General features: G+C 40.3%; 1 protein-coding gene across 6 annotated transcripts in view; it reads right to left on the bottom strand.

Annotated features, from left to right (window-relative positions):
- Positions 1-26,918, bottom strand: part of MAGI2 (membrane associated guanylate kinase, WW and PDZ domain containing 2) — a 1,040,513-nt gene that overhangs the window by 283,227 nt on the left and 730,368 nt on the right. For all 6 annotated transcript variants that reach the window (XM_063448170.1, XM_063448171.1, XM_063448169.1 and 3 more), the window contains one exon: positions 7,048-7,127. In XM_063448170.1, coding sequence (XP_063304240.1) covers positions 7,048-7,127 — 80 coding nt within the window. The remainder of the gene's footprint in view (positions 1-7,047; positions 7,128-26,918) is intronic.

A 26,918-nucleotide genomic window follows, 5' to 3' on the forward strand; every position in this document is an offset into this window, starting at 1 on the left:
AAGATGTGTGTCTAACTCTGCAAGGAAAATAGTGCAGTTTCCACAAAAGTGCAATTTTTTACATTGCAGGGTTAAAACCATACCACTTATGCACCCAGATTACATCATTGAGATCAAGTAGCCTGGATTCCTTTAGAAGTTCTTTAACCCCTTAAGGACACACGACATGTGTGACATGTCATGATTCCCTTTTATTCCAGAAGCTTGGTCCTTAAGGGGTTAAAGAAGTGGGCTGTGTATTGTCTGTTTCAATATGGAATAAATACTGACCTTGTAAACCATCACCTGGGGTTTGTGGACACCATTATAGGTAGTATAAATCTGTAGCATTAGTTTTACATACACAAATTTGCTAGTTATAGTGTTAGTTTACATACACATATATGTGTATATAAACACACACACACACACACACACAAACACATTTATACATATACACATATATATATATACACACACACAGATATATACACATATCCACACCACACACAAACACACACACACACACACACATAAATATATATACATACATATAGAGTGAGAGCTGTCATAAAATATGCCATATATAATTCATCTATTTCCAAAAGGATTTGAATTCTTTCAAGACATACCTATACTCCCATTGTAATTAAGTATTCATGAATCAGATATTGCGCTGCTTATTATTTTTTTTTATTTCACTGTTATATTTTATACTATTTATACTGTATTATGAAACACCACATAATCCTTTATTAAGAAATATGAAAGTCCTGCCTGTGAATCATTTTAATGCATTTAAAGGTATAAATCAGTTTGGCTTGCAACCAAATGTAATTATGTTCCAACAGATATTGTTAAGTGGAAACTTCAATTCAAATGATGAGCACCCGAAGTGGCAATTACTCTCGGATAAATAGTTTTATGAAAGTTATGCACAAATCCTTTAAATGAATGACTGTGTAGAGCCTGATTTGCATGTCATCTTCTAGTAGAACCTACATTTCTGCCAGGTTACATCAATGCACAAAATCAACAGCATCAGCATAGGACAGACATGTACATATCTGTTACCTGTGCCAAATTAAATAAATCAAAGAATCATAGACTAATATAATATCAAGATAGAAATGATAAAAAAACAAAAAACTAAAGAAATCTTGCTAGACTTGCATTTCATCATCCTTCCACGGACAATATAATGTATAAATGACTTTAATAGTATTATTTTCAACATTAAAAAAAATAGGAGCAATATTTTCCCATATTTCTTATATTTATATACATAGCAGTGTTAGTAATGCAAAGCTCAAGGTCTTCGTTGACCAGATATGGATTGTAACTAATGTCAAATCCCCCAATAAAATGCAATTTAAAAATAAAAAGGCTCATTTATAAACTAAAAAGGCTATGATTGCGTGGCTGACTGACCCATATATAATACTTCTGCTGAAAGGCCAATGAAAAAAATCATAATGCATGGACACAAATGGAATGTTACTGTCAGAGGTCTTATATATGTTTAGTTTTACAGCACAATACAAGAAAACATTCAAGTTTCTCCAGTTTTATGTTGAAAAAGGGTATGAGAAAGGGATATGCAAGCATGCATCAATCAATCAATCATGCAAAAGCATGTGGGGTATATTAAAACTTATAATTTTACAAAAGCCAATTTTAATAAGATTAGGGCAGCTCTACAACATATCGACTGGCATAAACTGATATTATTATCAAAATACAGTTAAAACGAAATTACACACATATATATATATATATATATTTGAATTATTTATTTTTATTATTTTTTAATTTTTATTTTTTAACGTATTTACATAATATTTTATTATATATAAATATTTATATATATATATATATATATAATTATAATTATATATTTAATCAATATCGTTATGCGTGTATTTTGATAGTGATACATATATATAATGATATATATTAATATTTAAATACACTTTGTGTATGTGTAAATGTGTGTGTGTGTGTGTGTCTATATATATATATATATATATATATATATACTTAGATCATATATATATAATATATATGATCTAAGTATATTTTATTTGTAACTGTAATTTTTTTTTTTTAACTAATATTTTATTTTTATTACAGGAGAGGGGGCAGAGACAGTGTCAGCCAGTGATTTCACATCACTGGCTGACACACAGGATCAGTGATTACAGTGACTGCCTGTCACTGTGATCACCTCCTGCAGATTGGGTAATTGACCACAGGGGGGAGTGCCTAGGTGGTACAAGCACTCCCCCCTACCAATCTGCAGGGGGATCATTGCACCTGTTGCATGTGTCAGCCATTAGGCTGACACATGTAACACTGATCGCAGTGACAGGCTGTCACTGCGATCAGAGCGCTCTGAGATCGCAGTGACAGCTTGTCACTGCGATCTCAGACAGTGCAGATCGTGGTCACTGACCCCAGGGGGACTGCCTGGGGGGCCAGGTATGTCCCCCGACCGCGATCTGCACAGGGGAAAGCCACCGGCCAAGTGTGTCAGCAGATTTGAAATCGGCTGACCCACGGAAAATACTGATCGCAGTGACAGCCTGTCACTGCGATCAGAGACTGCAGATCACGGTCACCGGCCAGAGGGCGATTAGCGCCGGCCACGTGGGCGGCCATTATAGCGAGGACGTACTATTATGCCCACCGGCGTTTAGAGCCGGCTCCTGCAGGGCGTAATAGTACGCCCTCCGGATTTAAGGGGTTAAAGAAAATTAATGTAAATAAAGCTGCGGGGCCTGACGCTATCCACCCACGAGTACTTAAGGAGCTAAGTGGGGAAATAAGTGAACCTCTGTATTTAATTTTTCAAGATTCTTTTGTTTCAGGTATTGTACCGGAGGATTGGAGGAAGGCAGATGTTGTTCCTATATTTTAAAAGGGTTCAAAATCCTTGCCTGGAAATTATAGACCTGTGAGCTTAACTTCTGTGACTGGGAAATTATTTGAATGGCTATTAAGGGATAATATTCAGGAATTCATTGGCAAGAACTGTGTTATTAGCAACAATCAGCATGGTTTTATGAAACATGGGTCATGTCAAACTAACCTAGTTGTATTCTACGAAGAAGTAAGTAGAAATATAGATCAGGGTGTTGCAGTGGATGTGATCTACTTGGATTTTGCCAAGGCATTTGATACGGTTCCTCACAATAGGTTAGTCTTCAAACTAAAATGAATTGGTCTAGATGAATACTCCTGTTCTTGGGTAGAACATTGGCTTAAGGATAGAGTACAGCGAGTTGTCATAAATGGTAAATTTTCAAGCTGGACAAAAGTGGTAAGTGGTGTCCCTCAGGGTTCTGTTTTGGGACCGCTTCTATTTAGCTTATTTATAAATGATCTTGAAATGGGCATTGAAAGCCATGTATCAGTGTTTGCAGATGACACAAAACTTTGTAAAATAATAAAATGTGAGCAGGATATTGCCTTGCTGCAAAGGGATTTGGATAGATTGGGGGACAGGGCACTAAAATGGCAGATGAAATTTAACGTAGAAAAATGCAAAGTTACGCACTTCGGGGTTAAGAATGCACAAGCAATTTACACCCTAAATGGTAGTGAACTAGGGATAACCACACACGAGAAGGATTTGGGAATTGTTATAGACAACAAATTAGGTAGCAATATGCAATTTCAATCTGCCGTTGCTAAGGCCAGTAAGGTTTTGTCATGTATAAATAGGGGCATAAATTCTCGAGATGAAAATATAATTTTGCCTCTTTATAAATCGCTGGTAAGACCACACCTTGAATATGCTGTGCAATTTTGGGCACCTGTTCTAAAGAAAGATATCATGGCACTAGAAAAAGTGCAGAGACGAGCTACAAAATTGATAAAAGGAATGGAGCATTTTAGTTATGAAGAAAGGTTAAAATTTTTTAAATCTCTTCAGTTTGGAAAAACGGCGTCTGAGAGGGGATATGATAACATTATACAAATATATTCGGGGCCAGTACAAACCATTATCTGGAAATCTATTCATAAACAGGGCTATACATAGGACATGAGGTCACACATTTAGGCTTGAAGAAAGGAGATTTCATCTAAGGCAAAGAAAAGGTATTTTTTACAGTAAGAGCAATAAGGATATGGAATTCATTGCCTGAAGAGGTGGTTTTGTCAGAGTCTATACAGATGTTTAAACTGCAATTGGATAAATACTTACAAAAACATAACATACAGGGATATAATTTATAATTTGTGGGGTAATAGCTGCTTGATCCAAGGAGACATCTGACTGCTATTTTGGGGTCAATAAGGATTTTTTTCCTAGTTTGTTGCAAAATTGGAAGCGCTTCAGACTGGGTTTTTTGCCTTCTTTTGGATCAACAGCAAAAGCATATGTGAGGAAGGCTGAACTTGATGGACACAAGTCTCTTTTCAGCTATGTAACTATGTAACTATGTAACTATGTCACATGTTATCACTGTAATCAAAAGTAATGGTGTAAAGGTATGGTTAGTTTAGCTTTTCCATAGTAGGTATTGGTGGTAGTCGTCTCATCCAGAAACACTTTGAGCACCATAACCACTATAGCTTGTTGTAGTGGTTATGGTGCCAGGATTGCTCTGCCCCCCCCCCCTCCCACCACCACCACGGTGAGTACTCAATCAATATTTTAAAAGTTTGACTTCTAATCTGAGGTCCAATGGCCGCCACGCTCCATCTCCACTACTAATGCTGGAGAGCTGGAAGTTCTGTTAGCTCTCTTTATTTAAGCCCTGCCATTCCAGGGCTTAGTTTATTGGCTGAGAGCTATTAACAGCACAGGTCATCGGTAGTGGAGGCATGTAATTATACTCGGCGGACTTCGAATGCCATTACGACTGAGGGGTGCCAGAGCAGTCCTGGTACAGCAAACCTTACCAGTCCACTGCCAGTCTAACTCAACTGGAAAACAAGTAGGAAATATTGCAGGCAATAGACAACACTGGCCAGTACACCACTTTCTAAAACATCTAAAATGCATGACTTGATACATTAAACAAATATATTACATAATGGTGTTTCATACATTCAGTGCTTGTTCTTTATTTAGCACATTTTTTATTTCAGTTCCTTATAAATGTACTTCATATGTTATTGTCTGTACATTATGCATGTGTAATACCTATGGTACAATTCCATGTGTAGGAGTGTATATACTGCTCTTTATCATTCATTGCTATGTCTAATGTTGTCCAACATGCAGTTCCCCAGGGGTTTCTGTATAATTCCTAAGCCTGAACATGCCAGAATTGTACTGTATTACTTAATTCAATTAACATTGTCTCGCTACCCCGGCTGGTCTTCCAAATAGCAAGCGTCCACATTAAAAACCCTAGCCAACATTGCTGTTTATTTTTCTCTGTATTAAACTAAGTCCCATAAGATTATTTTACATGGCCTGTGTACATATAACTGATTTATTTGCTTTTTTTTTTTACAATGTGTACACAAGATGCTATTATATACTGCTTGCTTTAATATATGTATTTAATGTATCACAATGTGCTATCCTCTTTCACTTAATTTTTATACAATGTAATATGTAGTGTTGTTTAGCTTTCTCGTATCTGTTGTTAAGTAATGAACGTTTCCTAGAATTAACAGTGTAAAGAACAAAAATTATTTTAAATCTAATTCTAAAAACAAATGAATGAAAATGAATGGATCAAGGGTAAAGCGTATAAATATACATGTGTAACTTGCTGGATCAAATAGCAGATTTGCATCAAGGGAAAAGTGGCACCAAAACTGCAGCCAAGTAATTATTATTCTCTTAATGCTGCTGACTGGCTGGTAAATTGATAAATGGGATCTTTAGATGATCTGTTCAGTATACAAGTCAAGTTTAGCTCTAACGAGCATACAGCTTCTTAAACAAGATCTGCTGAGCTGTAACTAACGGTGAAATAGCTCCTAAGTTGATGTTTTTAACTTGGGACATCAGTAATTTCTCTTATTATTGCAGTTGCAGACTGTGATTACAGTACACAGGTGTACCGTTTACAGGTGTTTATTGCAGATAACTATACAGAGACACGTGCCAGGCTATTTCCAAGACAGAGGAACATTACACAGCGTTAAACATAGGTCCAGGAAATGAAATCACTAACACGGACAAGAAATCAACAGCACACTTGTGCTGGCAAAACAGATTATTGAATCAAGCCCAATAAAATCTCACAATAAACTCTTCTCCAATATAACAAAATAACATGGACCCGCATTTTTATTTCTCAACACAAAATTATTGCATATGATTGCAATCAAACTGTTCAAATAAAGATTTAATTAACTACGGTTTTGCATGGTTCCATACCTATAAATTGTAGATTCTCGTGATTATTCTGTCTTTTGTCTGCAGTGACAGAGTTAAAAAACTGTGAGCAGCATGGAATTATTTGAGCTGCCTATTGGATGGCAATATATTGGAATACTCACACTGTCCCTGGCACGCACAATTATAAGGATATCCAATTAACATTTATTGAAAACTGAGCAAACCATCCAATCCACATTAAAAAACAAAATGTCTATAAATATATACCCTAGCTGTTTATATCAAAAAGTACAGATGGAAACAGACTTTTATATGAAAGCAGAGAATTTACCTTTAAGTGTACATGATATTATAATTATAATCTTTTGAAGTGACCCTGAAGATTCCACTCGCATTGCATCTTCCTGCAGACAGCTAGATCCTAGCTGCGTTACAACACGCCGAATGTCCCAACTGGAGGCGGCTGTTCAATGGATGACTCAGTCTGGACCCCCTCATCCCCCCCCAATATTAAACTACACTTCTTGTAAAACTTGGCTGTGATTAAACGGAAGGGGAGGCACACAGGAAATTCGACCAAGGAAAAGACTGGTTCTTGCATATGACAAACTGCCTTCACCCAAAATTCAGTAGGAGTAGCTAATTAACATGTCTAAGCCAATTCTTTCTTGCAAATGAGAGGAAAAACACACAGGGACAACCCTTTCAGCACACAAGAAGTTAAAGGAATCCCTTCCAGGAATATTGTAATTACTTACCATTCTCTTTACACTCTTCTGGGGGTTTTGCCTTTTTTGCTAGCCGTGGATCCAACCATGAAGTTGTCTTTGTGTTGTGGCTGAAAAGAAAAGACAGCACTTTGAGAAGGGCATAGTGAGAAGAATCCCATTTATTTCTTCAAGAAAAAAAAAAAAGAAAAAAAAAAAGAAACGAGAGTAAGACAGGGAAAAGGGGGTTATTTCAACAAAATTGCAATCGATACACTTAATTTGCCCACTGGTTCTAATTAGCCCTGAAGGAGTTATAAGAGTAATCGTGCAAGGCAGCTGTAAATTTGGCATCCGAAACTCTGTGTTCAGAGCAGCTATTTTTATTAAAATCAACTGGCACGTCTGCCAAGAGGGCTCATTGAAGATTCAAAGCTCATCTAAAGCAAAAGGAATTTATTAAAAATACACAGCTCTCAGTTCAGCCGGGTACTCTCTGTGAGCTCCTCCAACCACAATCACAATTCAGGAAGGAATTAAATGATGGTTTTACTGTATTACATGTGCCTTTTCTTGATAATAATAGCACTGCCATGTCGTGCCAAGCGTCACAGAATTGCAGACTGTCCCTGGGAAGCCTAATGGCTCTTCCAGGGTGACTTATACAAAGAGATGATTAAACACAATTTATCAGATCACTGGCAGAAATAAGACTTTTCACTGCTATTACAGATATGTGCATATTTTCTCCATAACAAAATAGATAGATTTCTGCACATCTGCTGATAAGAGATCAATGAGAATGTTAAAATAATAATTTTTAGAAAAGATAGAAAAGTCATTATTTAATATTTCTTAAGGCATGGGCATCATTTAACAAATTGCCTTGCAAAATCATTACTTGAGCAATAATACAGCCATATGATATTTGCTGTTTAGTTAACATTTGAGAAATTTGGTACTTTAGATATTATCTCATGTGCAAAATATTTGTGATAAAGTCTATTTGCTATATAATTTAAAAAGATAATAATTATTTCATGATGTGCCCTAGTGTCTCCACAAGGAACATATAAAGTACGAAATTAATTGCCTGGGGTGTCCAGTTATGGCCCTCTAATTGTTAATAGACTACATTTTCCATAATTATCTGCCATTGGTCAGCCTGATTACATTCTAAAGGCATGAATAAATGTTTTATTACTAGTGATGTCCCGAACTGTTCGCCAGGAACCGTTCGCTGGCGAACATAGCTTGTTCGTGGCGAACGCGGCGGGCGAACATATGCGATGGTCGGTCCGCCCCCTATTCGTCATGGAGGTGGGAGGGTCTGGGAGGGAGGGTCTGCTGCTGATTGGCTGGAATGTGTCTGCTGACTGTGAGGTACAGGGTCAAAGTTTACTCAATGATGAAGAATAGGGGGCGGACCGACCATCGCATATGTTCGCCCGCCGCGTTCGCCACTAACAAGCTATGTTCGCCGGCGAACGGTTCCCGGCGAACAGTTCGGGACATCACTATTTATTACCACTATTATTATTTATAAAGCGCCAACAAATTCGGCAGTGCTGTACTTAAATCATACAGTTTTAGCGATCTAAAATAATTATGATGTTCTTTTATTTGCTTTTGTCTTCTGTGTACATAGATATTATTTTAAGTTATTTCCTAACCTCCCCATTCACTCTATTTTTATAGAGGTTTTTTTTTTTGTTTAAATTAAAAAAGTGTGACTTCAATTTTTTAGGTTTGCATCAGAATGAAAAAACACTTTGAAAGAGTCCAATTTAAGTTTAAAGAGACACTCCCAATGTATACCAACTTGTCTCAATGAAGTTGCTATGAGGGTAGGAATGTCTGTGTACCATCTTTACTTCCGAGGTTAAACTGTTTTTTATTTTAATGTGTCAATCGAAAGTTGGTCTACAGATACCCAACAGCTCTGCCTCCTCTTTTTCTTCCTCTCAGCTCATCTATTACTTTCATTCAGCAATCAGTGATAGTATTAGATCGTCAAATCGTCCAGGAGTGAAAACAGATGAGGAAGAGTGGTGGGGTGAAAACGGTTTAATCAAAGAAAGTAAGATTGTGCCTAGATACTCCTGCCACCTATAACAACTACGTTTGTATTTGTTGTTATGGGGATGGAAGTGTTCCTTGAATGCAAAATGTAACAAATTAATTATAATGAAAATTAGGATAGAGGACAGGGACAATAAGCAAATTATCGGCCCATGTTCCTTCTGAATTACGATTTTAAATTGTTTACAAATGTACTCTCCTGCACATTACAAACTCACCCTAATCTGGTACATGGGGATCAAGTGGGCTGTATCCCAAAGAGGGAAGCAAGGGTTAACACCTCATGTTACCTGTTGCATTTCTATCACTCCCACAACATCACTAAGGGCCTTCGCCTTTTATGCACCAATCCAGAGAAGGCCTCTCATAGGGTGAGTTGTGATTTGCATCCCTTAATCTTGGATCTCGTCAGTCTAGGTCCCAACTTGTTGAATTGTAATCAATCTATGTATAGATTTCCAAATTCAAAATTACACTGTGTCACGATTCCGGGGAACCCAACACGCTAACACACACACAGACACACACACAGAAAGTGTGCAGTACCGGTCCTTAGAGTGGCCGGGCTAAGCACACACAGAATAGTCAGGAGACAAGCCAAGTAAGGGGAACCAGAAAACAGAATAACGAGAAACAAGCCGAGGTCAAAGGGTAGGAGAAAGTCACAAAGTCAGTATAACAAGCCAGAGAGTACGTAACCAGAAAGCACACGTTCACAATCAATACTATAAAGCAAAGACCACAACAGGGCACTGAGAGGCAGGAAAGGTAAGTATAAATATCCTAGCCTTAATTCTGATTGGATAACTTCCAATCAGAATTAACAAACACACATGGGGGGTATCTATACCCCCACTGTGATTTTTGTACTGTTGCTTTAACGCCGGGTCACGTGAGTGACCCCGGCGTATTGATATGGGTGCCGGCTCCCAGCGTGCAGCGTTAGACATGCTGCCGCTGGGGAAAGGAGGAGGAGAGGACGCGAGCGGCGTGTCAAGAGGAGAAGACGCCGCTCGCCGAACGATAAGAGGAGGGGGGGGACACACACAGAAAGTGTGCAGTACCGGTCCTTAGAGTGGCCGGGCTAAGCACACACAGAATAGTCAGGAGACAAGCCAAGTAAGGGGAACCAGAAAACAGAATAACGAGAAACAAGCCGAGGTCAAAGGGTAGGAGAAAGTCACAAAGTCAGTATAACAAGCCAGAGAGTACGTAACCAGAAAGCACACGTTCACAATCAATACTATAAAGCAAAGACCACAACAGGGCACTGAGAGGCAGGAAAGGTAAGTATAAATATCCTAGCCTTCATTCTGATTGGATAACTTCCAATCAGAATTAACAAACACACGTGGGGGGTATCTATACCCCCCACTGTGATTTTTGTACTGTTGCTTTAACGCCGGGTCACGTGAGTGACCCCGGCGTATTGATATGGGTGCCGGCTCCCAGCGTGCAGCGTTAGACATGCTGCCGCTGGGGGAAGGAGGAGGAGAGGACGCGAGCGGCGTGTCAAGAGGAGAAGACGCCGCTCGCCGAACGGTAAGAGGAGGGGGGACCGCGGGCAGCGACGGACCGAGGGTGAGTGCTGCAAGCGGATTGCAGCCTCCCCTCACCGCTGCCCGCGGAGCCCTGACATAACCCCCCCTCGAGGACCGCCCGGAGGGCGGGAAGCCGAAGGCTTCAAAGGAAACCGCGCATGAAAGGAGCGGATCAAAGAGGGCGCGTCCAAGTCAGAGACAGAAACCCACGATCGCTCCTCCGGGCCGTAACCCTTCCAATCAACCAGATACTGCAACCGACCTCGAGAGAAACGAGAATCAAGGAGAGCAGCCACCTCATATATGTCACTAGAGACCGCGCGGAGGGCATCGGAACGCCTGAGAGACCCAGAGAACCGATTACAGAGCAAGGGCTTCAAAAGGGAGGTGTGAAAGGTGTTAGGTATGCGCATGGAAGGGGGCAAGGCCAGGGAGTAGGATACAGGATTCACCCTACGCAACACCTTATAGGGACCAAGGAACTTGGGCGCGAACTTCATCGAGGGAACCCTAAGGCGGAGATTCCTAGAGGACAACCAAACCCTATCACCCGGAGCATAAGAAGGAGCCGCACACCTACGACGATCAGCAAACCTCTTTTGAGTAGCAGCAGCACGACAAAGAGCAGCATGGACCTGATCCCACATCTTCCGTAAGGAGGCGAGGTGCTCGTCCAAAGCGGGCATTCCCTTGTCGGAGAACACACCGGGAAGGACAGCGGGTTGGAACCCATAAGCCACCATAAAAGGACTTACGCCAGTAGAAGAATGAGACACAGTGTGCCTGGCAAACTCAGCCCAGGGAAGGAGACGGGACCAGTTGTCCTGGTGTGCATTCGTGAAACAGCGTAAATACAACTCCACAGACTGATTTGCTCGTTCGGCAGCTCCATTAGATTGCGGATGATAGGAGGAAGTAAACGATAAGGAGACCCCCATCTCAGCACAAAAGCCTCTCCAAAACCGAGAGACAAACTGAGGGCCCCTGTCAGATACGATATCTTGTGGTATACCATGCAAGCGGAACACTTCTTTGGCAAACACCTGAGCCAACTGAACCGCAGAAGGTAGCTTCTTAAGCGGAATGAAGTGCGCCATTTTGGAGAACCTATCCGTTACAGTCAAAATTACTGTCTGCCCATCAGATGAAGGAAGATCCACAGGGGTTTAACATTAGGGGACTTACACTGTGTACAGACACGGCAAGCCTGCACATAATCTACCACGTCTTTTTTGAGTGAGGGCCACCAAAACTGTTGCAAAAGACCCTTGTAAGTCTTGGTAACCCCTGGATGACCAGCCGTTTTGGCGGTGTGAAATAAAGTTAACAACTTCTTTCTGTCTTTTACTTTCACGTACAGCTTACCAATAGGAGTCTCAGAGGGTGCTTGGGATTGGTATGACTTGATACCATCAAGAAAAAGAGACGAGATAACCAAACGGGTAGTAGCTATTATATTAGTTGTGGGTACAATGGGCTCAGGAGTGGAGGTAACAGAATCTACAGGTTCGTACTGGCGGGAGATAGCATCAGCCTTGACATTTCGATAACCAGGCCTGTATGTGATTATGTACTGAAAACGTGAGAGAAATAAAGACCATCTAGCCTGACGGGAGGATAACCTCTTAGCATCTGCGATATAGGATAGATTTTTATGATCGGTTATAACCAGAATCTTGTGTCTAGCTCCTTCTAACAAGTACCTCCATTCCTTAAACGCCATCACTATAGCCAATAATTCCCTGTTCCCGACGTCGTAATTCTTTTCAGATTCTGACAAGCATTTAGAAAAGTAACCACAGGGAAGGAGGGGTTCGTCATATGATTGTCTTTGTGACAACACTGCTCCTATACCTGATTCAGAGGCGTCTACTTCCAGTACAAAGGGAAGGGAAGGATCAGGATGGTGTAACACAGGGGCAGTGGCAAATGCCTTTTTTAGAGTTTCGAAGGCCACAATAGCATTAGGATTCCAAACCCTGGGGTGTAAATCCTTTGTCAGTTTAGTGATAGGGGAAATAATGGATGAGAAGTTTTTAACAAACTTTCTATAATAATTGGCAAACCCTATAAATCGCTGTATTGCCTTAAGACCTTGGGGAAGGGGCCAGGACAATGTGGCTTCCAATTTAGAAGGATCCATGCTGAATCCTTGTTCAGAAATAACATAACCCAGGAATTGTACAGAAGTTTGGTCGAATAAGCATTTTTCTAATTTACAATAAAGACCGTTCTGCAACAACCTCTTAAGCACCATCCTAACATGAGTATGATGTGTCTTCAAATCTGGAGAATATACAAGTATGTCATCTAGGTAGACTACAGCACAGACATGCAGTAGATCTCTAAGGACATCGTTTATGAGATCCTGAAAAACGGCAGGAGCATTACACAATCCAAAAGGCATGACCAGATACTCGTAATGCCCACTACGCGTATTGAACGCCGTTTTCCATTCATCGTTCTCCTTAATACGAACAAGGTTATAAGCCCCCCTGAGGTCTAGTTTAGTAAAATATCTAGAACCTTTGACACAATCAAACAATTCGGTAATGAGGGGGATCGGATAGGCATTTTTAATCGTTATATTGTTTAGGGCTCTGTAGTCTATACACGGTCTCAAATCGCCCTCCTTTTTTGCCACAACCAGCAGGAGAGGAGGACCTTCTAATAAAACCTTTACTTAAGGCCTCCCGTATGTACTCCTCCATGACCTGGTTTTCTTTCTCAGAAAGAGGGTAGACCTTACCCCTAGGAGGCATAGTACCCGGTAATAGGTTTATGGCACAGTCATACTCACGGTGTGGGGGTAGCTTATCTGCCTCCCTTTTTTCGAAAACCAAAGCAAGGTCTGCATACACAGAAGGGACAGAAACAGAAAGCGGTTTAGCCGTGGGCATGTTAAGTAAACAAACGGGACGTACTTGGGCCATACAGTCTCGTTGACAAGATTCCCCCCAGGAGAGTATGTCTAAACAACCCCAATCAAGTACTGGGTTGTGTTTCACTAACCAGGGAAAACCCAGAACAATGGAAGCAGTAGGGGAGTCAATTATTTGGAAGGTTAACCTTTCCTTGTGTAAAGCACCCACAGACATCTCTATATCTTGGGTTTCATGGGTCACCAGAGGTCTCTCAAGTGGTCTACCATCTATGGCCTCAACGGCCAAGGGTGTGGCCTTTTGGATCAAAGTCAAGGCTGCGGTTCTGGCAAAGGTCTCATCCATAAGGTTGTCAGCCGCACCTGAATCGATCAAGGCTTTAGTTGTTATGGTGGTTTTATTGACCAAAAGAGAGACCGTAATAAATGGTCTGGAGATGGACACATGAGCAGGAACGGGTACTGGAGTGGCAATGGGTTCAGGCACAGCAGCAACCGCCTCCTGGACGGCAGGCTGCAGGTGTGCAGTACGAGCCAGTATGGTCTGCAAAGCCTGAGCAAACTGATCCATACGGTGGTCCAAGCCATCCATTCTAGCCTCCTGATTAACTAGGAGCTGGGGTATGTCAGCAGGTTCCATTATGGCCCTGTTGTAATGTCACGATTCCGGGGAACCCAACACGCTAACACACACACAGACACACACACAGAAAGTGTGCAGTACCGGTCCTTAGAGTGGCCGGGCTAAGCACACACAGAATAGTCAGGAGACAAGCCAAGTAAGGGGAACCAGAAAACAGAATAACGAGAAACAAGCCGAGGTCACAGGGTAGGAGAAAGTCACAAAGTCAGTATAACAAGCCAGAGAGTACGTAACCAGAAAGCACACGTTCACAATCAATACTATAAAGCAAAGACCACAACAGGGCACTGAGAGGCAGGAAAGGTAAGTATAAATATCCTAGCCTTAATTCTGATTGGATAACTTCCAATCAGAATTAACAAACACACGTGGGGGGTATCTATACCCCCCACTGTGATTTTTGTACTGTTGCTTTAACGCCGGGTCACGTGAGTGACTCGGCGTATTGATATGGGTGCCGGCTCCCAGCGTGCAGCGTTAGACATGCTGCCGCTGGGGGAAGGAGGAGGAGAGGACGCGAGCGGCGTGTCAAGAGGAGAAGACGCCGCTCGCCGAACGGTAAGAGGAGGGGGGACCGCGGGCAGCGACGGACCGAGGGTGAGTGCTGCAAGCGGATTGCAGCCTCCCCTCACCGCTGCCCGCGGAGCCCTGACACACTGGACAGTGATGAACACTCTGGCCCTTGGTCTTTGTCTGTCTTTGGCTGGGCAAAGTGGGAATGGTCAGAATAAACCTTCTAACAGGCCTGTTCTACCTTTTCCAAATGCTACTCATTGTTATACCAAATGCGGCTTTAAAATCTTTACGTGCCCTGGCTCTGACAGGGCAATGAGGCAATTTCCCCTCAGATCACTTGTATTTATTGAAACTGGTTTATATATCATCAGGTATACATATACACAGAGCTATATTTGCAGTCATAGCAACGTGCCTCTGCATGAAACAATCTTTGCTTGACTTTAAAGGAACACTCCAGACACCAAAACAACTTCATCTAAATGAAGTGGTTATGGCGCCAGGAAGCCCCTGGGCTCACTCTTACATCAAGGGCTTAAACCATTTTTGTACAGTTTAACCCCAAAGTTGCCTCCAGATTATGACATTTAAGTTTCAGGAAGTGCGCAGTACCACCAGCAGGGGCAATGCTGATGGTCTCAGCTAATCAGTGCCTCCCCATTCACACAACTGGTTTGGAAAAGGTGCGGTTCAACTGACTGCTTTCAACCAATTAACGGTGCCCTGCCCGGCGGCACTCTGCGCTTTAGGAATCTGTAAATTTACAAGCAGGAATGCTGCCTGGGAGGTGGGGGGGGGGGGGGGGGGGGTTGAGATCTACACTAGAGGCAACATAAACCGTTCACAATCAGTTAAACCCCTTGATGTAAACTTGAGCTGGGGGGCCTATTAATACCCTAAGGCACCATAACAGCTTCATTTAGATGAAGTTGTTATGGTGCCTAACCTGTACCTTTAACTCAGAGTGAATGTCATATTAGAAGTGCATTAGTTTTATTAGCCTGAAATATTTATTCCAGTCTTAATACAATCTATATTCATTGTATCCTAGTACCTGAAACATTTTGTAAAGAAGGCTTTATATCTCAAAATAGGAATGTAGTTCAATTATCAAAATGAATACAGAAATCTAGTTAGTTTTCCAGAGAAATAAACAATAACTTTTTCTTTTTTACTTTACTGTCTTTTTAATTTATTTTTCTATAGGAGAAGGCTGACTGAGTTTTCTGAAAGGTGAAATAGCAGGCACAATACATCCGAGAAGCTTTAATGCGGGAGATTTGCAAGAAGTGGTTAGGAATAAGGCAATAAAAGTAAAGGGTTCTACATCTCTATAATAGGCTGAAAAAAAACGGCTTTGTTACCATTGGATTTATAGAGGAACAGTCTAATTTCTGAGCGTGACCGTTCCTCTTTCTCTTACCTCTATAAACACTATTATAACATTTACTGGTGTCAGGAGTGCCTGTGAAGGTAAATAAAAATATATATATATACTTAATAGCATAAAACTATGAGGTTCTGGAGCCAACATCTTCCTATTCTGTCAATTTACATATGATATGCTAAAAGCATTTACAATAGATATAGGACATTTTACATGCCATAAAAATTAGGGAAGCTTAATAAGTGGAACACTTAAACAAATATATGAAAAACATTATTATAATGGTCCCTGCAGTTCTTATACTCGCTTGAATCTTATAATTTCTTATACCTAAGCTAATTAGGAATAATTTAACATAGATGTTATGCAGATAGCATTAACTTGCCGGCTATTTTTTTCTACTGTAATATTACACAATTAATATTTACAACATTTTCAGCGGAACGGTCAGAGGTACCTTTTTACTCTTAGGAAGTACAGCAAGCTATTTACTGTAGGAAGTTGTCTGGTGCCTCAATACCATGGTGTGTCTGTTCCATCTATTGGGGAATTATTCAGCTCACTAACTTACATATGGCAAACACCCTGTTAATAGAAAATACCTTTCCCTACATCAAGCATGTCAAACTCAAAGTGTGGCACGGGCCACATAAACAAGGTTTAAGTTTATGTGGGCTGCACACACACACACACACCCACACACCCACATACTCACTGACAGACACACACATACTCACTGACAGACACACACATACTCACTGACGGACACACACACACATACTTGCTGACAGACACACACATACTCACTGACAGACACACACACACATACTTGCTGACAGACACACACATACTCACTGACAGACACACACACACACACACTTGCTGACAGACACACACATACTCACTGACAGACACACACATACACATACTTGCTGACAGACACATACACACACACACACACACACAGACTTTTCTTTATTGCTCCTTACCTTATGGAGCCGATGGGGGGCATCTCCCTGGGGTCCTTCCTGCTCCTCACTGCCCCCGCACGCGGTTTAGTGATGTCGGGTGGCGGAATATGATGTCATATTCCGGCGCCCGGCTTCACTTCAGTCGGCGCTCCCTCGCGGCCCTCCTCCTCGGCCTGGTAAGTGTTAGCAGAGTAGATACCTGCAATATGGGGAAAGCAGGTGCCTACTCTGCTATAACAGTAGCATGTACTTCAACATTATTTTCATGGCCTCTGTCCGGGCAATCTCTTCCTTCTATTAAGATCAATCTCAATCAGCGGTGTTAAAAGTATGAGTGCAATAAGTGCAATAAAAGATTGCTCTGAGTTCAGGACCTCAGGTATGCTGCAGATTAGGGAATCCCAATGGGATACTGTCAAGGCTAAACAGCCTCAGAGTTAATAGTATCCTATAGTACAGTAAAATGCATTATGTTGCTGTGACGGTAGTCACCATCACCTAAATCTTCAGACAGACTATTTCTGTAGGTTGCGGGACTTTTGTTATGTTTTAGTCACCCTGTGCCCATTATAGGTGCAGGGTGTGTGTGATGTAATTGTTTAGTGTTAAATGTTAGTGTGCTCTTCTGTATTGCTAATGCTTGCAATCAACTAAGTGAATTGGGCTGTGGAGCCTGTACAGCACCACATGTTGGTTGCAAGGATCTTGCAACCAATGTAGAAGAAGGCGCGTTCTGTAGCGCCGAAACACGTGTTAGGTAGCAGTAGGAAGGATAGTTTTAGTCTGGTAACCGACCTGTATAGTTTCCTTGGAAGATTAGCTAGTCAGTTTTTTCTGGGCTTTGCACCTTTGAACGATTTGAATAAGGGGACGGGGAAATCGTGGGTGATGGGGTTGTTTGATATATATTTTTCGGCAGATCTCGTCATTCTCCATGCTGGTTTATCTCTGTGGAGAATTGACCAATAGATCTGAAGTTTTCCCCTCCCATTGTTTGTTCCCGTCCTCCAGCAACAGCAGTGCAGTAGATGGTATACAGATTGTTACATTGTATCCATCGATCTGCTAAACTCTGACTAGCTTTCGATTACATTGTTGATAAAACCGCTTCTGTCACTATTTTTTGTCACAGGTTTCCCCATGTGTATATATACTTGGTGTTATAAGCAAGCACCACACTGGAACTGTACATAGTGACTACAGGATTGGTTTAACTTCTTCATTTTTACATTATACAATCCCGTGAAGGATTGCTCCTGTGAGACGGAATATACAGGTTGGGGGGATCTGTAGCTGTACTGAGCTTTACATCCTGTGGGCAACACCCCTAGGATATTTATCCCCAATCCAGACACTTATCCTCCTATTTTAAGTTTATTATTATTTTCTTTTGTTTAAAACTCTTCACATAGGGGTTTTTTTATCCAACAGCCACCATTAAAGGTTACGTTTTATAATTCACTGTACATATGTATAGCTATGCACTAGGGGGCGCCCTACCTCGTTTGACCTACCCAGGTCTACTTCTCAATGTATGCACTACCTGAATAGCAGGGATTGCTAAATTTACATATTCCGGTAGATTTGCATTTTGCTATTTCTGCAAGCAGGAGAGATGTTTTGTGTTAATTATTGTCTTACCCACCCCTTTGTAAATCAATCATTATGTTATTATAAGTTCCTGTATGGTGTCTTACCCACCCCTTTGTAAATCAATCATTATGTTATTATAAGTTACTGTATGTTGTCTAATGTGATTTGAGTGTTTATATTTTTATTAAGTTGTCATAGTAAGCTTAATGTAATCATCATAAGGGCTAGTCCCAAGAAAAAAAACATTTTGGATGTCAGTTCCCTTTGGAGCCTGAGTGCCAGTTCCCTTTGGAGCCTGAGTGCCCAGTTGCCTTTGTAAAGGCAATAACTATAATCACTGTAAGCAGAGTTGCTGCAGAATAGGCAGAGGGGACAATACCTGCCTGGAAGAAGGGCTGCAATGGATTTGGCAGAGGGGATGATACCTGCCTGGAAGGAGAGCTGATGCCTGGTCGGGTGCAAAAGCTCCAGAAGGACCCCAGTCGAGCTGTGGCGACTGGTGCAGAAGCGTTCCAGGGTCCCTGCAAGCAGCTGGGAAGTAGACTTGGCGGAGGTACCCAAGGGAGCCCTGTCACAGTTGCGTACGCAACCAAGATCGCTGGATTGACAAAGACTGACATGGATTTAAAAAAAAAAAAAAATGCTAATTGAGGCATATATTTTGAGTGCAAAGGTGAGCATTTAAAAAGGACCACGGAATGACGCTCAGTGTCAATATGGGTACATCATGTCCAGAAGATCATGACAGATACTAAGGAGCTGTTGTAGAGAACTAACATTTAGGGATGCCTTGTAGATCCCAGCTGATCTGAACAGTTACAACCTGACTCAAAGAACTGATAGAAACACTATAGTCACCAGAACAACTACAATTTAATAGTTCCTGCAGGCTTTTGCTGTAAACACTAAACTTTCCCCATAGTGATGCATTGATTCTATACACCTCTAAAAGAAGATGCTTATTGGCTAGGGTGACGTTTGGCTCCCCTGCTGACCCGCCTCCTTGCCTGAGATCATCAGAATTGAAAATCACAGCCAATCCAATGTTTACCTATGAGAAAGAATTGGTTTGGCTGATATTGTCAATTCTTATGATGTCAGCCAAGTAGGCAGATCGGGGTGGGACCAAAGGTATATATAACCCTATAGTGTTCCTTTAATTAAATGCTGAAAGTCAGTCTGGTACATGTTAATATTCGCAAGAGTTACTTAAAACAATACATTATTTTATAAATTAAAACACTGCTTTTTCAAGGTTTGCCATCAATAAGTGTTGAAAAAGAATAGTGAAATTTAAAATAAAACTTGAAAGAAACTATTAATGCATAAATGAAATTATAGTTTTTGATTTATTCCCATTATTTTCATTGTTCTGTACAGAAAAAGTAGTATTCATCCAGTTATAAGGATGACATCTGACAACAATAGCTTTCTGTAAGTTGATTTTTTTGTTTCATACATTCACACCCTGTTCCATATGAAATACGTCTAAATGTCAATAGCAAAAGGCATGGAAAAAAATGTAAGTATATATATATATATATATATATATATATATATATATATACAAAATCAATGTATTGTGCTCTTAATTAAAAGTCCCCATCATACCACCAATAGCCTATCATCTTGAAAATAACGCAAGGTGTATTGCTGGTGGACCAAATATATATATTTTTTTAATGTAGATTGTGCACTAATGTGCTTTTTGTACATTAATTCAAGAGTGCTGCTTTTAATATATCATGTTATTACCCAGCCAACAAGTTTGGACCAGACTATGTTGGTATCTGTCCAGAAATGCAACAAATATCCCAATGGTCAGTGTTAGTATTGCAGATTGTTCTAACAGTTGGGTATTCATTTCACCATGATAAATACATAGTAGAACACTGTCCAAACACAGGTCATTCTTTAAATAAGATCTGATTTATTTGTGCAAATCCTTTGTCACCACACACAGGGAAAATATGTAACTCCAGTGAATGCCAGACAATGCTGTCTGAGTGAATCATGTTTAAATGCACAGCTTGAATTTGGCAATTAATGATGCAATGGATAGATATTAACTGGCACATTACAAACTCAGAAAGGCTATCTTAGACTGGCATAGTTTCAGCAATAGTTAGCATATGGATGCCTTGCAAGAGCCAGGGATAGAGGACAGAGGACACCTACTACTCTGTACCTAACAAAACCTGAAATACATCTTTGAGAATGACACACACGAAGGACATAATAAAAGGGTCTCAAATTATTCTAATACAGGATGAGAAACATAAGAAAAAGCTCTAACATGTTATATGATAAGAGAAAGAGAGACTAATGGAACAGGTATACTTTTTACATACAATCCATACATAGAGTCCTCCTGCAGACTCCATGTGCAAAGAAGATGAATAACACGTTTAACGCATCTTGTGCAATCCTTGCCCTATTTGAAAGTCCACCCTCTGAAAGTTGAGGTAGATACTATTCCATAGACTGCTTCTAGTCTTTGTTGCAAGCGAGGCCTTTAAAAAAATTTCAAGGGACACTGGCACAACTTCATCCGTATTTTGATATAGTCTACACTTACATATTTCTGATGAGGTAAGTCGCTTTTCCAGATATGATCATTTATTTCCTGCCCTGACACCTTCATAATATCTTCCAGTCAAGTCCATTGCTCCAGTCCGCAAGAAAGTTTAATTTGGCGTGATCATATTCTGCAGGTACACTGGCAAGGTCCAAAATAATATAAAAACAGAAAGAGCTTTACTCCACAGATGTGGATGTAGCAATGTTTTTGCCCAGATGGAACCTTTTGTTAAGTTTTGAACTACTTTGTACATTTGTAGGAATACCGAGGACACACTGGGATATTACACCTTGAGTTACTTATTATTGAATGCTGTCTCTCTAACCTTGCATTAAAGGGACACCATAGGCACCCAGTCCACTTAATCTCATTGAAGTGGTCTGGGTGCAGTATCCCTGTCAGTATAACCCTGCAATTGTAATTATTGCAGTTACTGAGAAACTGCAATATTTATCGTGCAGTGTTAACTCCATTTCTAGTGGCTGTCTACCCGAGGACATCCAGTGTCTGCTAAAACCCCATAGGAGAGTATTGATTCAATGCTTTCCTACGGGGTTGTCCTACTGCGATTCCAGCGCTCACTACACATGCGCATTAGGTCTGGACGGGGGAGGAGAGGAGGCGGAGCCTGATCCAGCTTCGAAAGACATCGGCACTGGATTCAGGTAAGTGAATTAAGGGTTCCTGCGCTGCGGGTGGGGTGTTGGGGCACAAGCGAGTTGGGCATTATAGGGTACTCATTTTGTATTCCTAGCCTATAGTTTCTTTTGGAAGTAACATACAAGCAACCAAGAATGTCCAAGGCAGATAAAGATGGATATTTGTGAGAAGACTGCAAACACATGTATTTTTTCCTGCACAGAGAAACCAATAACCAGACTCCAATGCTTGACCCATTAGGTTGAGTTGACAAACAGGTAGGTATGACCCATGTGGACAGTCTGACATGCCTGATTTACACTCTTTCTATAATAACACAGCAGCTCTTTTCAAACTTGTTTTTTTTAGAGGAGGTAGAATATTCTCTGAATGAATTAGCATGGAATATATATGTGGCTAACATTCTACAAATGTAAAATGGTAACTTGTATAATGAGAAGTGATTAGAGTGAAGTGTAAACTTGCATATGTTTTGTTTCAGATTGCAGAAAAAAGTTTGACTATTATACAAAAAGGACATATTATTCTTGCACTAAATTAGTTTACACAGTTAGCAGTTTAAACAAATGTATTTTCCTCCTCAGTACAGAACATTCTGCTTGATTACCATCCTGTTTTGTTTAGAGTCAGCACCATGCTTAATTGGACACTTACGCACATTCCCTATAACAAGTTATTTTCAATGAACATAGACTTTTATTGTAAAAAAAATATATAAAAGTAAATATGAAAAAAATACCCAATTTTATGCAACAAAAAATGGAAAACTTGTACCTTTGTCTCATTAAAATACAAAATAAATAAAAAAAAAATGACTATTTCCTATGGACACAAAATACATTTATTCCATTGGGATTACATCAGATTTTATTTAAAGATGCTCGGTTGCCTCTCTTCCAAAATGAGTATAAAAACTTTATGATATACACTAAACATAAGGGTTAATCACAAAGGTGAGAATTCACAATGGATGCAAAGTGAATTTCACATTTAAGTCCAATATAGCTGAACTGAAATAATTATCAAAGTCAGGTATGTTTTCAGTTCAGCTACTTTTGGCCTTAAAATTCACAATTTAATTAATAACCCTGTGTATTGGAATTTCACTCAAATTGCAATGCAGTCAAAAGATATACGAAGACAAAGTAGGGACTATGTATATTTCGCTACGCTTGATACAGTTGGCAAAAGGCGGGGCTACCTTTGTCAAGTTTTGTCATTTCCTCCATCTGTGACTCTGTAAGGAAAAAGGCTCTGTCTATGAAGCATTCCGTGGGACCCTCAATGGACCTCAGTGTTGTTACTGTTGCGCATGTGCAAGAGTGCACCACTGATGTGGACTCTTGGCATATTAAACTCTAGGAGCTTAAAGGGACACTATAGTCACCAGAACAACTACAGCTTAATGTATTTGTTCTGGTGACTAGAATCATTACCTTCAGGCTTTTTGCTGTAACACTGTCTTTTCAGAGAAAATGCAGTGTTTACATTACAGCCTAGTGGTAACTTCACTGGCCACTCCTCAGATGGCTGCTAGAGCTGCTTCCTATCTCAGTCTTGCCTAGTGTGCATCACAACATATCAGTAACTCCTCCCTCTGCATGCAGACACTGACCTTTCCTCATAGAAATTCATTGATTCAATACATCTCTATGAGGAGATGCTGATTGGCCAGGGCTGTGTTTGACTTGTGCTGGCTCTGCCCCTGATCTTCCTCCTTCACAGTCTCAGCCAATCCGATGGGAAGCATTGTGAGTGGCTCAGAACAACCCTTCTGATGATGTCAGCAGACAGCTTGCTATTCTGAGCCAGACAGGGGCAGACCCAGCAGCTTCAAGCGTGAATACAAGTAAGATTTTACTATATTTAGGGCGGCAAGAGATGGCATGCGGGGCTAGATGGTGGTTTTAACACTATAGGGTCAAAAATATATGTTTGTGTTCCTGACCCTATAGTGCTCCTTTAAGAGAACTGGCAGGAAGACCATGGTGGTGGCTGTGAGGGACAGATTCAGGAAAGTAATACTCACTGTATCCTGCACCTCATGGCCACAGAACACTGAGCAGAATAGTCACTGTCAGGGGTATTTGCAATAACATTATCATGCTCCAAATTATAATGGGCTGAAATGTGAAGCAAAACGAGTAGCCTGCGAATGAAGAATTACAATGACACAAATCCAAAAGTAAAACCTGTTCATTAACAGAGGGAAATGAAAGAAAATATTCAAAAGATGTTTTTTTTTTCAAATGGTAAAATTTAAAGAGTGCGCTGCTAGGATTATAATAAAATTCATTTTACAACTCTTGCATACAGGCCATGAAGCAGAACATTAGTTATTCAAGGTTGTGATATTGCTAATTTAATTTTTCATCCAATTTAACCATTTATTTTTTAAATATTTTATTTATGGCACTGATTCCTTTCCTGAAACATGTTGGAAAAAATACAGTCAGAAAAGCATTGCTGAAAATTAAACTAATGAAAAGCTAAAATGTAAAAGACTGAAACTCTCAGTATATGAAATACAAGGTGATCCTTGTAATTTGCTCTCCAGCGGTAAGCGTGGGTCAAAGGCTCCGTTCAGTTTCTAGAGATCACTTAGCTCAAATATGTTCTTTGATTACCCATGTATTATACCTATGTGCACAATTTGTGATCATCCGTTCTATATAAAACCAGATGTACCGAGTAAAAAGTATGGTCAAATTCATCAATACACCTCAGTCAGTTGTGCAAAAATAAAAGACCAATTCCTTACATTAAGATCCGTACTATGCATTAAAGACAATTTTTACATTTATAAAAAAATAGATTTGGGGGATTTTTAACAAATTGTGAGTTGACTTCATTTACAGATAGTTTAAATTGTATTCATTTATTAAGTGATATTGCAAATTTGACTTTACCAGCTTTTTGGACAAAGGATTTAGAGTTGGATCTAACACAACTTCAATTACAAATTTTGAAATTATGAACATAGTATAAGAAAATTCAAGAAATCATTTCTAGTTTATTTTCAAGATCACAATGATTGCATTTTATGTTCATTTAGCACTTAGGTATATGATTGTAGCCTTTTTATATCTGTGGAAATGCACATTTTGGATGCATGACTGATCATTGCAGCAAACTTAAAGGACCACTATAGGCACCCAGACCACTTCTGGGTGCCAGGTCCATCTAGGTGGCTTAAGACAAAATTAGTTATGAATGGGTTACTCCTTTCTGCTTACTGATTGAATTATTAATTCAATAAAGAGAACTATCAGTAGCAGAGTGTTTGTGTTGGGGTGGGTAGATTCCTCTATTGTAGGGCTGGACAAATGGCAGACCCAGGATGTTTTAGAACTGCAACTTCCAGGAAGCTTTGAAATTCTAAAAGCTGATCGCACTTGCACAACATCTGGGGATTTACTCTTTGCCCAGTTCTAAACTGCTGAATATTCTAAAGCACTGTTTATAATAGATTTGTTTTCTACACATTAACAGCTAAATAAAAGCCTGACTTTTACTTTTATTTCATAGCATTTGTCCCTGCTTTGTTTATGTGGCGGTATACCCTCCTGAAGATGGGTTAAAACCACCTGTCAGTCACGCCTTCCAGTCGTCATTAGCTCAAGAATGATTATAGCTGCTGAGTAGTGATTATAGTTACTGCCGAAGATCCCACGAACATAGCCGAAGTTCTGACCGGCCGCACACATGGTCCTATGCCCAAAACAGTTGCTTGGCTTTTTGTGCTTTTAGCTGGTCAACTTCGGAAATTCTATGTGAAAGAAATACCAAATGCACACTCTGGCTTCTTGGTAGCGTCTGTTAGTTTGAACCAAATGAACAAACCTACCGAATGGCGCTCTCCTAAAGTGTGTGGGGAAGGAGCAGGTGTTCGTCCAAATTCAAGGGTGTTCAGGAGTTTCAATGACCGATTTTAGTTCCACGAGATCGATGCCCAAACACCACTGCCTGCATTCTCATGAACAAGATGGCCGCCACACAGTTCCCACGCGTTCGTGCATATGAATGGCGGCAACCCAGCCGCATGATTAGAACCCACACTTATAGAACTGCCAGGAGAGGTTAACAAGGGTCAATAAGCTCAGAGGTGGTCCGCAGTTCGTGGGTTGGTTGAGTTCCCCAACAGTCCAAGGGAATCCCACGAACCCAGTCTTTCAATAGCCTTTTAGCATGGCCCATAGTCCTAAGGCAGGAGGCTAGCAAGCAGGCACCTCCAGGAGCTTGTGGCGAGGGCAGGTTCGCCACAGTTTACATTATCATTAAGATCAATATTTCATTGTACTGCAAGGACAATGACCAGGATTTTAACTGAACCAATCAGACCAGGCTGCAAACATATTTATATTAAATGGATACTCCATACCCCTATAGCACTTGAGCTTGCTGAACAAAAGCTTTACCTTTTCAATAGATTTCAATAGAAATTGACACTTTTAAAATTTAACCTGTTACACCCCCTGGCTGTCAATCAGACAACAGGTCCTGTTACTTCCTGGTTTGGCAGCAAATACCCAGAGCACCTGACATGCAAAGACTTCTCATGAAACTACCTTGGAAACTCTGTGTTTGGACAGCCACATAAACTCTTTTTTAAGGGAATGGCTTGCAAAGGCTGCAGACAAGAGATTTGCAGATTTTACAAGCTGTTTTTGGATATTTACCCAATAATAATTGCATAAATAAATACATTCAAATTTTTATTTGGGGCACATCTAATACATTGCAGGTGAAATAGTTCAGTGGGCTAATGCTTTAACAGTAGAATCTGTTCAACCCTTTGGAGTCACAGTTTCAAATCCTGGCAGGGTTGACTCAGCCCTTTATCCTTCTGAGGTAGATAAAATGGGTACCATTAAATTGGGTAATAGTAACATTCCATGGATGTTGTACAAAAGTAACATCCCAGGATGTACTAGTAAACTAGAGTAATCTGAACGCACCTTTCCTGATTAAATGCTTTTTTGTTGTTGTTATTATTATCTACTAAACAGTGTAATTTTTTATTTTTTTTGGAAGTTGAATGTCCCCACATCAAACCAGATGTGCCTG

This window comes from Pelobates fuscus, chromosome 3, assembly GCF_036172605.1.
Source record: "Pelobates fuscus isolate aPelFus1 chromosome 3, aPelFus1.pri, whole genome shotgun sequence".
NCBI lineage: Eukaryota > Metazoa > Chordata > Amphibia > Anura > Pelobatidae > Pelobates > Pelobates fuscus.